The 17,571-nt window shown below is 45.3% G+C and overlaps 1 protein-coding gene across 1 annotated transcript; it reads left to right on the top strand.

Annotated features, from left to right (window-relative positions):
• Window positions 1-248: 248 nt before the first annotated feature.
• Window positions 249-11,547, top strand: LOC111142102 (dual specificity tyrosine phosphorylation regulated kinase 2). The gene is made up of 3 exons (XM_022495058.1): window positions 249-565; window positions 1,194-1,342; window positions 8,328-11,547. The coding sequence occupies exons 1-3, from the start codon at window positions 517-519 to the stop codon at window positions 9,927-9,929; spliced, it is 1,800 nt and encodes a 599-aa protein (XP_022350766.1). The 5' UTR covers window positions 249-516; the 3' UTR covers window positions 9,930-11,547.
• The last annotated feature ends 6,024 nt before the right edge of the window (window positions 11,548-17,571 follow it).

Below are 17,571 nucleotides of genomic sequence, written 5' to 3'. Positions count from 1 at the left end.
CTGGGGGGGAGGGGGAGCCCGGGGGCGGGGCCTGCGCCGGCTGTGGGGGGGGGGGGGGGGGCGGGGTTGCCCTCCCGGGCCGCGCCGCGCGCGGGCGCCAGAGCGAGTGTGCGCGGGGGCGCGCGCGCTCGAGCCCGGGAGGAGGCTCCCGAGCGAGTCGGTCGTGGCGGCGCAGCCCGCTCCCCCGCGCCCTATGTGAGGGAAGGGGGGGGGCCGGGGGCGCGGGGGGGGGGGCGAGGCATGTGCGCGGGCGGGGGGGTGCTGCAGCCGCCCGAGGAAGAGGAGGACGGCGGCGGCGAGGAGGAGAGCGGGGGACTCGCGGCGGCGGGCCCGGGCCGCGGGGATGCAGCGGACTGTGTGTGTCTGGCTGTAGCTGACGCGAGGCGGCGAGGAGGCGCCGGAGACCCGCGAGAGGGGCGACCGGGAGGCGGCTGCGGCCGGGAGAAGTAGCAGCAGGACGGGCGGCGGCGGCAGCGGAGACGGCAGCCCTGAAATGCATTTTCTTCTCCAGCGGCCATGTTAACCAGGAAACCTTCGGCCGCCGCTCCCGCCGCCTACCCGACCGGTAAGGAGGGCCGGGCCGCCACGCCGCCCCGGGCGCCCGCCCCCGCCGGCCCCCGCCGGCCCCCGCGCGGCCGGGGTCCAACCCTCGTGGCGCGGGCGCCCGCCGCCTGCCGGACCTCGAACAAAGTCTGCGCCGCGGCGGGGCCCCCGGGCGGACGGCGCGCCCTCGCCTCGGCTCCGCTCATTGTTGCACGCCGGCCCCAGGGCTCCACCGAGTGGAACCCTCGACCCGGCCGGCGGGGGCCGCTCCGGGCCTCCCCCCACACCCTCGCCCGGGGCTTGGCGAGGCCATCGCGCCCTTGTCGGCGGTCCAGTCCTCTTCCCGGCCTGCGGCCGCTTGCAACGTGGGCCACCCAGCCCCGGCCCAGCCCGGCTCCGCCGCGGGGTCGCGAACTCGCGCGCCGGCGCCCGACTTAACTTTGCAGCTGCCCGAGCCCCGCCCGGGGCTGCGCGCCTGGGATCCGGGGCCGGGGCGCCCTTTTAGTCCCCCGGACGCCAGTTTTTACCATCCGGCCTCTCTCCTGGGGAGAGCGGGGTTCGCTACCCAGAGGGGTGGGGCGGGGCTACGGGGTCTGGGTGACTTTCTCTCCCCTGACCCTCTTTTGTCTCCTCCTGCGCGTGGCTCCCAGGCCGAGGAGGGGACAGCGCCGTTCGTCAGCTTCAGGCTTCCCCTGGGCTCGGTGCTGGGGCTCCCCGGAGCGGAGTGGGGACCGGCCCGCCCTCCCCGATCGCCCTGCCGCCTCTCCGGGCCAGCAACGCGGCCGCCGCAGCCCACACGGTGAGACCCAGCCCCGCGGGAGGCCGGGGGGAAGGGGTGCGGGAGGGGCCCGGGGCATAAACACCCGGACGGTGGTGTTCTGACGCCTGGAAGAGAAAGGTCGAAGTGCGAGTGTCTCCACGCCCCTGGCTAGTGTCCTCTCTTGGACGCCACCCTATGCAACTTGGGTGAGCCCAAAGCTGCAGCCACAAAGGAAGATTCGTGGCGTGGGCCCCTCACTTCCCCTCTGGAGCCCGCCCACCCCTGCGCTACTCTTCCTCGGAACTTCCTTCTTGCTTTTTTCCTTCTTTTTTTCCCTCCTTTTTCCGTCCTTGCTTCCCAGAGCTCCTTTCCCTGACCGGATAAACACCCCCCCACCACCACGTTGAGTAGTGGGTATTTATAGAACAGATCTGTGTTAGGGGACAGTCAGGCCGTCCTGCCCAGAAAATCGATCCCCCAAAGAGCCTCCCAAGCCTGGCTCCAGCCAGCAGGGAGCACCGCCAATTGCCCCCGCGTGTGGAAGCATGTTTTATGAGTGCTACAGGTTTGAGCACAGCAGAAATTGTAATTAACATTAACAAAAATAAGAGCCACAGCAGCAGTCAAAACAACAAGCCACCCCTGTAAGGATTCTGCATTTGGATATTATTCAAAAGGAAAGAGCCGCCTTTGCTTTGGAAGAGAGAAGGGCAGGGCAGGGCACCTGCCAGGTGCCGTGGCCCCTTGGTGGGTGGAGAGGGAGGGGAGAGCCCATCGTGGGACTAGTGGCTGCAGATTGGCAAGCTGGATTTGACTGCAGCATGTACCTTTTCTCAGCTCGCAGAGATCGCCCTTGGAAGGTGACTGCTTAGAGGGGCTGTGCACTTTAGGAGGCACTGATGGTTCCCCAGGTCCTATTTCCAATTGGATCCTCCAGAGGAACGGCCCAAGGTGGTTCTGCATGAGGGATGCTTGAGAGGAATATGGCTTATTTGTCTCTTGAAAGTTAAATTCTTGTAGAAAAGGCCATTTCTGCTCTACAGAGAAGCAGCTCTGAGGGTCAGGTGTTATGGGGAAACTTCTTCATTAGAGAATTTGTGAGAGGATGGCTGCAGCGGAGTATCTCCCCTTAGACCTGGACCAATGTGCACAAGTTGTATAGGAGAACATTTTGTTTTTAGTCATTCTCTCTCTCTTCCTCCCTCCCTTCTCTCTCTCCCTCTTTCCCCCCTCCCCTTAACATGTGACCAAGGGCTAGGAATTGACCACACAGAAGTTAACTGATTGTGTCCCACTGTTGATGGTGGAAGAGAATCTGTCAGGCTGGTTGATTGTGTATGTTAATGATTGAATGTTCCTGTTAAAGTGATGTTTTAGTTGAGGAATTGCCATTGGTTTTAGGGGTTTGGGTTTGTTAGGTTCGGAATTGTCTGACAATTTGGAAATGATCACATCCACTTTTTTCCATGTGTGAATGCAATCACATGACTTGGCGTGACCTGGAAAGAAGTACTTGGTTTGCATCTGGATTCCAAGAGTGGGCTTTACTAGATTTACTTTTTCCAATATGTACACGTAACGAGATTAAAGAAAACAGAAGTAGTCCACTGGAGGAACTGCCTGCCGTGGACCAGAAATGAAAAGATATGAGGGTCGTTCTGAGGACTCCCAGGAATGGATGCTTGTATTTTCTTGTGGTATCTGCCTGATTGACCTGTTTTTATCTTACAGTTAAAATTCCAGTGTGCTATTGGTCATTAGAGACTTGGTTTGGAAAGTGTGAAGTTGGGTTTTGACTGTGGTTTAGTTTTGATTTTATTTGTACAACATTGCAGGTTTCCTAGAACAGGAGAGTTTAAAAAGACTCCACAGCATTTATCTGATTCTACTCTTTGATTTTACGGGTGAGGAAATAGACAGGTTAACTGGATTGGTCAAGATTCCCTAGCCAGTTGATGTCAAGGCTGGAGCTAAAGGCCAGCCCTTCTGAGCCTAGCTTCAACATCTAGTTTGACACCGCTTATCCTAGGAAGTTGTGTTTGTTTTGTTATAAATGCAGGAATCTTTGCAGATCCATATTCTCGTATGTCTTTCAGGTGTTGATAAGGTGTTTTTTTTTTTTTTTTTTAAATCCCACAGCAATTATACCTGGGAAGAGCTGTTTTAGAGTAGGAGGGGGAAAGCGTATTGAGGAGAGGAAAATGATCTTGTCACAGGAGCTTGCCCATATTTTCCATTGTAAATGATACAGTAGGTGGGTAAATATGTGATTATAAAGACTGTGAACTTTGGAATTTATTTAGTTCATTGCCCTTTTGTTACCTGTCTCCATGGATATATTATTGTATACTTAGTCATTTTGTTTGTTTCTGTTTGTTCTAAAAGTGTACCCAGTGACTGTCTCAATTCCTATTAAGTATTTTTTTTTCTTTTAACGTTGTATAGAAGATAATATTATACTTATTTTTTAATTCCCGTATTAGTATTAGATCAGTTTCATAACTGTTCTGATGTTTAAAGCCATCTCCAGTTACCATTTTACCTTTATAAAATAATTGGGATTAAAGAAGAATGAGTATTCTCATTATAAAAATAGGAATATTTTGAAGAAGAAAAAGTAGATATTTGCCTTAGGGCCACATATGTTGTCTGTGACTGAGGAGCAGCTAAAATCCAACCTTTTTGCACTCAGTTCTAGTCCATAACACTATACGGCATTTCTAAGATGACTTCAGGGAAGTTTCAAGATGCTCAAAAATGTTAGCACAGTGAAGTATCTTCTATTTTCCACTTTATTATTGGAAGAGATTAAAACTACCAAGCTGGTTAGACTATTGTTCTTACATAATTTTTAATACTAAACCATTTCATGGTCAGAGAAGTCTTCTGTACGTCTGTTTGCACGCATACATCGTACCTGTCTAACAAGGGCATTCATTCTGTGCGTGTTTTAAATGCGACAGCCATGCTAGGTGGGCCCTGGCAAATAGGAATAAGCCACGTTCTGAGACTTCAGAAGGCGGAGTGAAAGGTTTTTAATATCCTTTCCCTTACGTAGGCCTGGCATACGTGTTCTGGAAATAGTGTGGCTCTTCTAGAGCTCCCCCCACCCCTTTTTTTCTAATCAGTTAATTGTGCTTCAGAATTTCGTTGTGATTAGAGAGTCCTGCAGTGTTTGAGATCAAAGGCCTTCCTTACCACCGCCTCTCAACCGAATCCCCCTTAACATCTGGAGTTTTTTTTTTTTTTAAATGACACCCATGGCTTTGAGGTGTTTAGTCAATGCATCTACTCTGGGTCCTTTTTAACTGGCTGTCGTTTGCCTTTAAGTCTCTGCTGAGGCACTGGAAGGCTAACATCTTGTGACTCAGGTCACCAGGGAGGATTCCCAATTCCCTGGGCATTAACTTTGTGTTTTCTTATGAAGGTACAAAGGTGGTTCCCAAATGGAATTCAGAGAGTTATCAGTTAGCAAGGGTTTGTTAACATGTGTTCTTCCAATCAATTGATACTACCTGAGTGCTTTCTGTCTGTTTGGGTTTATGTTAATAAGGACTTAACAAAGATAAGAGGTGACTCCGCCCTTGAATTGCTCACAGCCAGGTGGGTACCTCCGGTGTCAAAACAGGGTAAAATGAACTAGGTATTAACAGTCTATCCATGGGCTAAACGCACAGGGAAGGAAAGGGGACAGACAGTTCATTGGAAAGGTGGGAGGTACACTGGACGTTGAAGACTGAGGGGTTAGGAGATTCCAAGCAGCTTTTGGAAAGGATGATAATAATAGCTCTTCTTTACTAAGCACTTTATACATTTTACCTTATTTAATCCTAATAGCCCTAATGGGAAGCCCTGTTGCCTTTTGTTTTACAGCAAGTATTCTGAGGTTCAGAGAGATTAAGTAAATCACCCAAGGTCACGCATTTAGTAAGTAATAGAGCTGGGATTCATTCCCCATGTGTCTAATTGAAGATGTCTCAACTCGTAACCACTATGAAACATGACTTCACCAAAAAGCAGAGGAGCATAAAAGAGCTTGGTGTCTCCACAGGTCTTGGGGAATGCAGCTTTTTTACTCTCAGAATTGTAACAATGGTAGATGACATTGGAAGGAAGGACTGAGGTCATTTATGTCCTACATTTCAGAACCTGGAGTCCTTGCCTATCAGTTCATGTATTATCTGTGGAAATGGCATACAGTTGTTGGCCTTGAGCAAAAGTGAGGTTAATATCAGATTGACAGTTTTCAGTGACAGCTCCAGAAGTACTTTGGAGAGAAGAGATTTGAGGAATTTTAGACCCAGAAGCAAGGGGGCATGTTAGGAGTCAGCTTCCAGTGTCCCAGTGAAAGACAACAGGAGTGGGTCGTGATGCTGGGTCCCTGGAGAGGAAGTAGGATGAAGAGAGACGACAAGGCCCTAATGGGGACTTGGAAGGTGAGGGAGACGCTGAAAAGGATTTCCAGATGTAAAGCTTGAGTGACTGTGGCGGTGAAGCCTTTTGTTTATTGGAAATTGAGGGGATGGGAGGAGGAAATGGTTTTGGTAGGAAAATCATGAGTTGGGTTTGGATTGCTTGTGGGAAAGGCCATGGGTCTGTAGTTGGACACAAGGGCCAGAGCCCAGGAGAGTCGATTAGGCAGGCCCCAGCTAGATGTGGCATAGCCGCGGCTGTGGTCAGGATCAAGTAGGGAGAATTAGTGGGAGTTGAGAAGCCAGGAGAGTTGAGGCTTGAACCCTGGGGAACCCCTGAACCCACCCAAGGGTAGGTGAACTAATAGTTGAGACAGCTGAGAAGAGTCAGAAAAAGCATTTGGAGAGAGAGTAGGTGAACCAGTTAATAGTGAAGCTCTCTTTGGTGCTAGTCACTAAACGTGTGTGTTAAATTTTTAATTGTGCAAAACATGAAGACTGCTGTTGCAAAAACTGGAGTGAATTTCTGATGCTGAGAAAGTTTTGCTTTGCTCTCTTTTTAGGAGTTGCTAAAGCCCCAAGGTTAATTTTGTCCCTCGTGAAGCCTCATGCTTTTTTGTAGTGTATACACTGGTAATGTAGGTTTTTCTTCTGAATCACTCCTTCCCACCTTGAAGAGAATGGTTCTCTAGAAGAGATAGCTTTTGAATTTCAGGTTCTTGTATTTCCTGGTGCTTAAAAGACCACAGTGGGTCTTTGGAGGAGGGGTGCAGAGAGTGGGCTTGGGAACAAAAGCAGTTGGTCAAGCTTGTACTACTTTTATATACACTCATGGACTTCCTAATTCGTCTTTATGGACCATTCCGCTTTTGGCATCGAATGGGGATATAATAACCTGTCCAGCTACCCTGACAAAAGTTCACTTAGCATGAGATATCATCTATGACTTTAATAAAAGGGTTTGACTAGAAGTCTTCACAGAGTTGGTGTGAGAAGTAAAATGCCTCACTCTGTGAAATCACACTTTGGACAAACCCAGGGACTATACTATATTTCTACTTTGTTTTAGAAGCAAGCAGAGAGAAAAGTCATTCCTCAATAATCTCTGTGCAGGCGGTATGTCAATTAAAGAAAATTCGAGGGTCTTGGTCGGCTACTAAGGACGTGAAATTTCATTTTGGAACCCAGGTGATCCCAAACCACTTCCCAAATTGCGACATTACATATACAACTGCTTCTACTCTTTGGTAGTATATAAAGCCCAAAAGGTAGGATTCAGAAAGCGCACACAGAAAGAAATACCACAAAAGATTTCAGTTAATTTGTTATAAGCTCCTAAAGAACAGTGCCTCTGCCCCTTGTGCGGCTAGACTTTAGCTGATACTGGTTGAATGAATGAGCTGGGTTGTAAATGAGGAATTGATCCTTAAGATTCTATATACAAGTCACCAAGCAGGATGCATTAAGACTTGTGGGTGGTTGTCTGAGGCTGGTGAGAATTCCTAACTGAGAGGGCATCCTGGCTGCTAGTGCTCTCCCCTCCCTCACGTCTTTGCAATAATAATACTTGAAAGAAATCCCAAGCAGATTCTCAGTAAAAGGCTGGGGCCCCCTTGGCTTGCATGGGCAGTTTTGTTTGGACAGGAATGTTCAGGGTTGGCATGTGTGCCTGAAATAGACGTCGCTACTTTGTATTCCTTGTTGGAAAGCCCAGTATCCCAGCAGCCCACGGAAATACACTGTGCACAGAGCTGAGCCATTGACCAAAGGAAGGCCCAAAAGTGTGTGGTGGTTGGTTTGTCGTGCCGAATGGCCTTAAATGGTCATCACAGTCAATGAAGCCCAGACGTTTTTTAAAAATAGATGAGAGGTTCACAGGATGCTGCAGTGCATATCTACATGGGAATCTCTCAAGCCGAAAAGTGCAGATTTTTTTGCCATCGGTTCATACATCTTCCTAGGTGTAGTGTAGTCAGTTCTCCAAGTAGTAGAGAAGACCGAGAATGAATATGCTAGTGTTTTTACAACAGAGCTAGTGAGACATGGGAGAAAGAGAAACGGACAAGACAGACGTGGCCCCTGCCCTCCTGGCAACGAGGAAGCTACTGTGAAAGGCGGAGGGGGTGGAGCCGGCACGGAGACCACATGTTCGTGTTTTCTCTGTGTCCTGTTTCATTTCATATTAGGTGTAGGCTGAGCGGGATGCCTGGGGCGTGCCAGGCCTTGTGCTGAACGTTAGGTAGAGGCCAGGGAACAAGACAGATGCTTTCGGCCTCCAGGGGAACCTTCTCTGAAGATCCTGCATAAGTGCAGCCAACGGCTGTTCTGTCTGGCGGAGCGCTCACAGTGTCCTTGTTTGCAGGATCTCATGTTGCAAAGCCTTACCAAGGCCGCTCGTCCTTCTCCTTTATTTTCTCAGAGGCTGTCAGCATCAGGGTGTTCGCGAGGTCCCTCCTGGGCATACAGCTCCTCCCGTATAGTGCACCTGACTCCCCCTGCAAATGCAGACAGATCAGGTTTTGTAAAAGTGGGCTGGGGACTGACCTGGAAAATAGCCCATATGGGGACACAGACCTCTTGCACCCTCCTGACGGTTGCTTTCTGCGTTCCAGATCGGCGGCAGTAAGCACACAATGAATGATCACGTCAGCAGCCACGGCCACGGCCAGATCCAGGTTCAGCAGCTGTTCGAGGACAACAGTAACAAGCGGACAGTGCTCACGACGCAGCCCAATGGGCTCACCACGGTGGGGAAGGCGGGCTTGCCGGTGGTGCCCGAGCGGCAGCTGGAGAGCGTCCACAGACGGCAGGGCAGCGCCACGTCTCTGAAGTCTATGGAAGGCCTGGGGAAGGCGAAGGCCACCCCCCTGACCCCTGAACAAGCAATGAAGCAATACATGCAAAAGCTGACCACCTTCGAGCACCATGAGATTTTCAGCTACCCCGAGATCTATTTCTTGGGTCCAAATGCAAAGAAGCGCCAGGGCATGACAGGTGGGCCCAACAATGGAGGCTATGACGACGACCAGGGATCCTATGTGCAGGTGCCCCATGATCACGTGGCTTACAGGTACGAGGTCCTCAAGGTCATCGGGAAGGGAAGCTTCGGGCAGGTGGTCAAGGCCTACGACCACAAAGTCCACCAGCACGTGGCCCTGAAGATGGTGCGGAATGAGAAGCGGTTCCACCGGCAGGCGGCGGAGGAGATCCGAATCCTGGAGCACCTGCGGAAGCAGGACAGGGACAACACCATGAACGTCATCCACATGCTGGAGAACTTCACCTTCCGGAACCATATCTGCATGACGTTCGAGCTGCTGAGCATGAACCTTTACGAGCTCATCAAGAAGAATAAGTTCCAGGGCTTCAGCCTGCCTCTGGTTCGCAAGTTTGCCCACTCGATTCTACAGTGCTTGGATGCTTTGCACAAGAACAGAATCATTCACTGTGACCTTAAGCCCGAGAACATTTTGTTAAAACAGCAGGGTAGAAGCGGGATTAAAGTGATCGATTTCGGCTCCAGTTGTTACGAGCATCAGCGTGTCTACACGTACATTCAGTCCCGTTTTTACCGGGCTCCGGAAGTGATCCTCGGCGCCAGATACGGCATGCCCATCGACATGTGGAGCCTGGGTTGCATTCTAGCAGAGCTCCTGACTGGTTACCCACTCTTGCCTGGGGAAGATGAAGGGGACCAGCTGGCTTGTATGATTGAACTGTTGGGCATGCCCTCTCAGAAACTGCTGGATGCGTCCAAACGAGCCAAAAATTTTGTGAGCTCCAAGGGTTATCCCCGTTACTGCACTGTCACGACTCTCTCAGACGGCTCTGTGGTTCTCAATGGAGGCCGTTCCCGGCGGGGGAAACTGAGGGGCCCACCTGAGAGCAGAGAGTGGGGGAATGCACTGAAGGGGTGTGACGATCCCCTTTTCCTTGACTTCTTAAAACAGTGTTTAGAATGGGATCCTGCGGTTCGCATGACCCCTGGCCAGGCTTTACGGCACCCCTGGCTGAGGAGGCGGTTGCCAAAGCCTCCGACGGGGGAGAAGACATCCGTGAAAAGGATAACCGAGAGCACTGGTGCTATCACATCCATTTCCAAGTTACCTCCACCTTCCAGCTCAGCTTCCAAACTGAGGACTAATTTGGCACAGATGACGGATGCCAATGGGAATATTCAGCAGAGGACAGTGTTGCCAAAACTTGTTAGCTGAGCTGAGTCCCCCGATGCTGGTAATTTGAAAGATACGACGTTGCTGAGCCTTATCGGGTTGAAAAGGAGTAGCTCAGACCTGTTTTTATTTGCTCAATAACTCAACTCATTTGTATCTTTTCAGCACTTATTTTAATGTAAGAAAGTTGTTCATTTTGTTTTTATAAAATACATGGGGACAATGCTTTAAGTTTTTATACTTCTGAAACTGTTTTTGTGTTCTAAAAGTATGATGAGCCTTACTGTATCTAGTGTGGCAGAGTAATAAACATCAGTGGCAGGCCATTGATTACTTCATGACTGCTGCGCATTTACAGATTGGTGTCGAAGACATTCACTGTTTCTATGGTTCATAGTATATTCTCCCCAGGCGACTGCCCCCGAAGGGCCCCCTCCTCCCTCCATGCGCCAGGTTCACGCACAGGGGTAGCAGGTCCTGCCTCTGTTTCCCGTAAGTCCCGTGGGTGGTAGCGAGGGTGGGAGAAGAATGGTCAGGACGACAGTGATACTCTAAGGAGAACTGCACCTTAGGGACTTTTTTTCCCAAACCAGTGGTCAAACAGACACGACCTCCCCAAGGTTGTAAATGCCCGCTTAGCCTTCTGACTTTCTAAAAGGTGGCCAAGCACACCTGGGTGGGTAAACGGAAACGTGTGTGTTCCTTCAAATTTTCTAATATGATCAGCAAGCTGTTTTGTAAAGAAGCCTCAGATTACGGACTTGGTTTTGCACCTAAATATAGAAATGTATTCCATGAACTGTTCCTCCTCTTTGCTTTCCTCCTCTCTGTTCCTCTTTTACCACATATCTGTTGCTTGCATTTAGGGTTTTTTTTTTCCTTCCTTCAGATATATATCCCAGACTGTTAATACAGAAGAGAGACATTTCAGCTGTGATTATGACCATTGTTTCATATCCCAGTTTAAAAAAGAACAGCAGCCTAGCTACTTAAGGTGGGGATTTCCATAGTTCCAAAGGTTTAGCAAATTAGAGTGAGTTCACACTTTTCAGGTGCCACTGTAAGGTTCTCTTAGCCTGGGAAAGCATCAACTCTTTAAAGAGAAAAAAGGTTGAAAATCCTCTTGCTGAATAGAAGTCATTGTGATTGTTTAATGAGACCAATTTTAATAACAAATTTAAAGGAGGAGAAGCTCAATCGCAAGTTAAATGGTTTGACTTATTTGCGTCATTAGAAATACCATAAATTGCATTTCTCTATCTTACTTTCTTTTGGATTGCACTGATTGTTTTTGTGGGAATGACACTTTACCTGGGAAAGTAACTGAGAGGTAAAAGAATATTTTCGTCTCTGAATAATAATTATTTTCAAAGTGAAAAATTCAGTATTTTATCACTAATGTATGAGCAGTGATATTTAACAATTTCAAGGCACGTTGAAGAAATTTTTTAGTATGTGCAATTTAATATAGAAAGATTTTTGCCTGTTTGGAAAATAGGTTTTGGGTAGTGTAAACTAGGATAAATACGCTTTTATATGCACAGATATTATTGTATTGCCTGTAAATTGATTTACAGATACTTAAAGCATGGTCCCCGGCGAGGCCAAGAAAGTTTCCAGTTAAGTTCTTTAACTATTAGTCCCACAGTTTCTCTTACTTAAAAAGGAAAAAGAAAAAAAAGAAAAAAAGTAGTTTTTGGAACAAAACACTTATCTTGAGGCTTTGTCAGTTGTTGGTGGAGAATAACGCTCAGGAAATATTACAGATATTTGCCAAAAAACAGTAATAAGATTAGCTTATTAAAAAGATAGTGATGTTGTTATTTGCTTTTCTATTTAAGGGTGTCACTGATAAATTACTTTGTACTTCTGTATTTAGAAATTAGAGCTTCTTTCCCCAGTCAAATTCTTTAGCATACTGTACACATCTCTGTGTAATCTGTGGAAGTGCAATAATATGTTAGAAAGTTGCTTTTTAAATGATGCTCACATGATGAAACCTCCAATCCGTGGCTTATGGAATTTGAAGACTGTGTATTTATTATTGAAATTCTGACTTAAAGGCATAACAAGTGTGAGACTTGGTATGGTGGCTTTGTAAAAACCATAAGCCTCTGAAATATGGTTTGCTTCTTGAGGTCAGTAAAAGAAAAACATAAAGGCTGTTTTCCCCTTGCAATGCTCCTCTTCCATACCCACCCTCGTCTTCACAGTTAGGTTTCTATGAACCTGAGCCTGCCATTAGTAGAAATTTCCCTTTAAAATACATGTGAAAATCTATAAATGGACTAATACTGCTTGTCTTTCCCCCAACACATAAAACTAGTTCTTAAGATGCCAATAGTGCATTTGTGACTATATTCACAAATGTAACCGGAAACTTTTAAGCCAAACGATAATGTGCAGCACTAGGCACCCCCGTCCCCAAATACAGTGAAATTTACTTCATTCACAAAGAACCACCGTGTTCAGTGTTTCGTGATAGGGCTGCTTTGAAAAAAAATTCTAGCTTAATTACGATGTCCAAAAAAGAAAAAAAAAATGTTGCATCTCTGTGATCTTAAAGAAATGAAGGGCTCTAATAGGCTACTAGGAGTTGGCTTGGAAACAGTCCTTGGTCTCACAGGTTACCATTATCTAGGGATGTCTGAGCTGTTTTCAGATTTCAGACTAGCAGTGTCTTGTCTTTGGTTGCAGTCTCATCTGGCTCCGTTCCTTGCACCTCCACAGTGCGCAAGAGCACGTCAGGGCGTTGCTACGACAGTGGAACAGCACGGTGACGCGGGACAGTGCAGATCACCAGTAGAGGAGAAGTTGTGCCCTTAGTGTTAACAATGTGCCTTTTGTTCCGAATGCCATGTTGTAGGGCATGCGTTTTTGGGCCTCTTTAACTCTTTGAATACCAGGCAGTGAGGATGGAACCCACCTCTGCAGAGCTACATCTGTCTTAAATACCCAGTTACTTACAGGCCTTAATAGAAACCGTAAGGCGTGACTCATCATCAGGCATTGAGGAAGGTAACCACTGGTTAGTCACACAGGAAATTCCTATGTTTAAGGGGTTAAAGATGGTCTTTGTTGTATCTGAACATCAGACTGATTTTTTAAATGATTTTTTTTGTTATGCTAACACTAGACAAAAACCAACTGTATTTGTAAAAATTTACCTCAAACCATTTAATTTTATAGTGTGATTAATCCCAGGGCATTTGGTCTGAACCAAAGTGCATTCCTTTTCTATGTGCCTGGCTCTAGTATGGATGGCCAGGGATTTTTACAATTTGGGTGCAAGGCACTTCAGCCACTTTTAAACTTAATGTGTGGTTTGGAGTCGTGTTCAAGGACTCCATCAGGAGGTTAGGCAACACTTCAGGCATCAGTAGCATTGGGCCATATTGGAATCTTAAAAGTGTGAAATATTTTAAGGAGAGCATTCATTTTTGTAATTTTTTTCATCAAGAATATTTCTGGTAAGCAGAAGACTTTAAAAAAAAAAAAACTGATTTGGTTGGTAAAGGTTTTAATATCGCCCAACATAATGCTGTGGTAGCATTTTAAAAAAAAGTATTTGTCAACTCTTGTTTCTTAGGGGCTTGTACATCTCTCTGCTATGGACATATAAAATTAATTGTAATTATACTCAGCTCAACTGCTACAGTTATGTCTAGGCAGTGGCTTGGGTTTTTATCGAGCAACAACTTAGACACGTGACTGTAATATGCTGCAACTGTGTGTACTGAAAATATGTGAAAATGGTTGAATGTGGACTGTGTATATATGTATGTAAACATTTCTGTGAGATGCTGCTGTCGCCACTTAACATGAAATATGTTCTGGTGGATTTTAATCCTAGTGGCCAGTTCTATGATACTGTATGTATTGTACAGCTGAAGACAGGAGTAAGACTGTTCAGTGAATATTTGTTACATTTTATTGTCGTGGCCAGAGATAATTTCAGAATAAAAATTTAATGTCCTACCTTACTTTTCTCCCCTTTTCTAACTATAATTTAACTCCTGATCTATTTCTGGTGATATTCTTGGTCTGGTAGCCTGGAGAGAGTCTAGAAGGCAAACATTGTCAGCTACAATTGATTTTTTTTTCTTTTTTATTCAGTATAAATGTGCAAGCTCCAAGTAAGAAAGACTAATGATTTTAGTAGGCAACTCTTGCTTTTCTCAGGATATCCTGTTCTTAACCTGTAATATTTCTACGTTACTTTTCCTTTATACAGACTCTGCAGCCATGTTCTATATTCTGCTGAAACATCAAATCTTTTTTTCTTTTTCTTTTTTTTTTTTTGAACCTTCAAGGTGACAAGCTGTGGGAGCGGAGTCTAAATTATTCCCCACCAGTCTATTCTTCTCTGCACCCAACTTCTGGCAAATGATTCGTGTATGCTCTCACCAGCTCCCCCATATGCTTCTTAATGCTTATGCCTTTGCAGTTCTTGTACTTGGTAGTCTCTATGGTTCATGTTTTGGGGGGTTTTCATGTCTCTTTCTGCCATGGCAGGATTAGAAAATAGGGCCTGTAAACTGCAACTAGCTTGTGATTTATCAAGTTCAGTTAATACCAAGTGAAGAGTTTGCTTACAGATGACAGCAAGCAGATGCTCTAGTAATTTGTCAGACATTGCAGGGATATTATGTAGACAAATATTTCCCTCTTGTGGAAAGAACTACCTCACGTTTTTATTTACACCCCTACTGCCACCAACAGCAGAAAAACTACTTAGTGTGGCTTCCTGCAGCAGAAGTTGGATTTGCGTAAAACAAGGGAATACTGTAGGGGTTTCCCAACCCAGACTTGGTCTTACCACATCCTACGTTATAATCTCCCATGACTGCTTCTCTTGCTAATCAGAGTTCTTACCCAGTGAAAAAATACCAACTGATGATCTAACCAAGAAACCAATATATTTAGGGAAAAAAATTAAGAGACGTGCATCACATATAAAATTGGAAGCTAGATGCTAAAGCAGCAATTTAAGATAGAATGTCCAGATCTGATGTACTCAGAGAAGATTATAGTTTCCACTCATTCTCTTTTATCAGATCTTTTCAAAGCTCTTTCTTAAATTGATTAATGCTATATTCTGTTTGAATTTCTGTAATCCTTTTGCTTTGGGAATCAACACCTATACAAATAACTATTTCTGGAACTTCAAAGCTGCCTTCAAACTAGCACTCCAGAATATTCTTATCTGGCATTGTTGGGAAAGGGAAAAATAGTTTGTTTTGGAAAGAGCATTAAGAGGGATTTGAAGAAAGAGTATTTGTGACTTTGTTTCACTGTTGTGTTTAAGAAGTTTGAATTATGCTGTGGTTTGTTGGTTTGTGTGGTTTTGTTTTTTGTTTTTTTGTTTTTTGGTTTTTTTTTAGTCATTAGGCAAATAAACACTTGTCATTAGTGACGCTTACCACTGTCCAAAACGAAAAATGACTGCCAGTGTGTTGCACATACATAAGAAAATTGCATCTTACTGCACAGGCTTTGGTTTTATTTGGCTTGACTTTGACATACTGTTTTGCTGTGGCACGTCCTTACTATCTGTGCTACATTTCCTATATATCGGGGAGGACATAATTACCATTTCTTTCCTTCTCAAGGAACTTAAATGAGCAAACTAATGAATTTATATTTACTCCCCCAAAGAAAGCTGACATTTTAGGAGTATTATGAGCTAGTCATCTCTAATAAGGAGCAGCAGGGTATAACTGATAAGTTACCAGAGCATTGCTCCTTCTGAAGAAGACTTCACAGGCCTCATGGTGTTGTATGAACATCAGTTCAGCCTTATATATTCCTGTAAGCTATAATTATCCTCACTTGACATTTGAGGAAACTGAAGTGACTTGTTCCAACGTGACTTTGCAAAAACAGTTTGGGCCTCAGGTTGCAATCTGATAAAGAATTTGGGTCTCGGACAGTAAAAGAAAATCCCCAGCTCTGTATCACATACAAAAATTTAGAAAGGGGGGGATTTGAGCTAGCAGTGAACATTTCTATTACTTGAATAAACTGTGCATCAGTTCCCAGGAATACTTTTTAAAAGAGGAGGAGATACAAAAAAATGGAGGACTAGAGCATCTTAGTCTCCTCAGGTGGACCTGATAACTATCGTGTGTTGTGCACACACCTCTTGGGTAATTTGTGGAAGAGGGACTCCTAACATTGCCATATTTGGGGAGGTTGATAAATTATAGTAGTTTTCTTCTTTTCTGTTCTTAAAATATGCTTTTTACATTTGAATGTATGAAAATATTTTTGACTCTTTACTAATTCTCAGGGATTAAAAGGTAAATTTTACTGACTGTAGCAGCAGGTAAACCTCTTAAATTCAAACTTGCTCAGGTTTCCTATTCTTTGCCTCCATACTAAAGAAAACACAGAATGCCTGCCAGGCAAATATATAAAAATTAAAGTTCCAAATACAATTTTAAAACACCAATTGTAAATAAACCAATTTTACAAACTAAAATATTGTGTCTTTCCTTGCTTTTTATCCCAAATCATTTCCTCTCCTAAGTTTCAGGAGTTTTAAATATCTAGACTATTTCTTCATTGGTAAAAATAAAGTGTGTTACTCACAAAACAAAACCCCATGAGCAGGGGAAATTTAATTAGTGTACCAGCAATTTGTGCATATTTACAGGAAATAAGGGTATGGTTAAGTTTGAGTTAATCTGTCATCCTTTTATCTGAAGGGGAATACCCAACCTAATTTCCCCTTTCCCTAGAATTCAGATCATTGGATTTTTGTCTTTGATAAGCAAAAAGAAAGAAAAAAAGGAGAGAAAAGAAGGAAGGAAGGGAAAGAAAGGGGTGGGGACAGAGAAAAGGAAAGGAAAAAAATTAAGAGACAGACATCCATCTTATTAACATTTACTGCAGATAGCATTTATTTGTCAAATATTTATTAGATGTCTACTATATGCCAGGTACTATTTAGATGCTAAAGATATAGAATAGTGGACAAAACGGAAGTAGTTCCTGTCTTTCCAGAGTTTTTAGACTAGTTGGGAACACAAGTAATGATATGAAATGATAAACAAGTAATGATATGAACAGATAACTGCAAATGTAACCAGGGCTGGGAAGTAAAAGCATGTGGTTCTGAGCGTGTGTATATAATGGAGGGGGACAGCTTGTGTTATCTTGTATGGATCAAGAATGGCTTCCTCAGGGGGGGAGCCTGGGTGGCTCAGTGGGTTAAGCCTCTGCCTTCGGCTCAGGTCATGATCTCAGGGTCCTGGTATTGAGCCCCGCATCAGGCTCCCCGCTCAGCTGGGAGCCTGCTTCCCCCTCTCTCTGCCTGCCTCTCTGCCTACTTGTGAGTTCTCTCTCTGTCGAGTAGATAAATAAAATCTTCAGGAAAAAAAAAAAAAAAAAAAAAGAATGGCTTCCTTAGGAAATAAATAGCTTGAGCTGAGGAAGGAGAGCATGTCCTGGAGCTGGAAGAAGCAACCTGTGTGTGAGCCATTAAAGAAAGGTCCTTGTGGCTGGAGCCCATTCAAACCACAAGAATTAGAGAACCTGGTGTGAAATGAAGCTGGCAAAATGATTTGGCCCCTGACTATGCCAAGCCTTATAGGTGTGGTTAAAGCTTCTGGTCTTTATCCTATCTACAAGGGCAGCAACCAAGGGATTTTAGGAAAATGCCATGAACAGCCTGGCTCTC

The sequence above is a fragment of the Enhydra lutris genome, unplaced genomic scaffold (assembly GCF_002288905.1).
Source record: "Enhydra lutris kenyoni isolate GAN:26980312 unplaced genomic scaffold, ASM228890v2 scaffoldscaffold7, whole genome shotgun sequence".
NCBI lineage: Eukaryota > Metazoa > Chordata > Mammalia > Carnivora > Mustelidae > Enhydra > Enhydra lutris.
The sequence above is the reverse complement of the archived record's forward strand: the minus strand, read 5'-3'. Positions and strand labels throughout refer to the sequence as shown.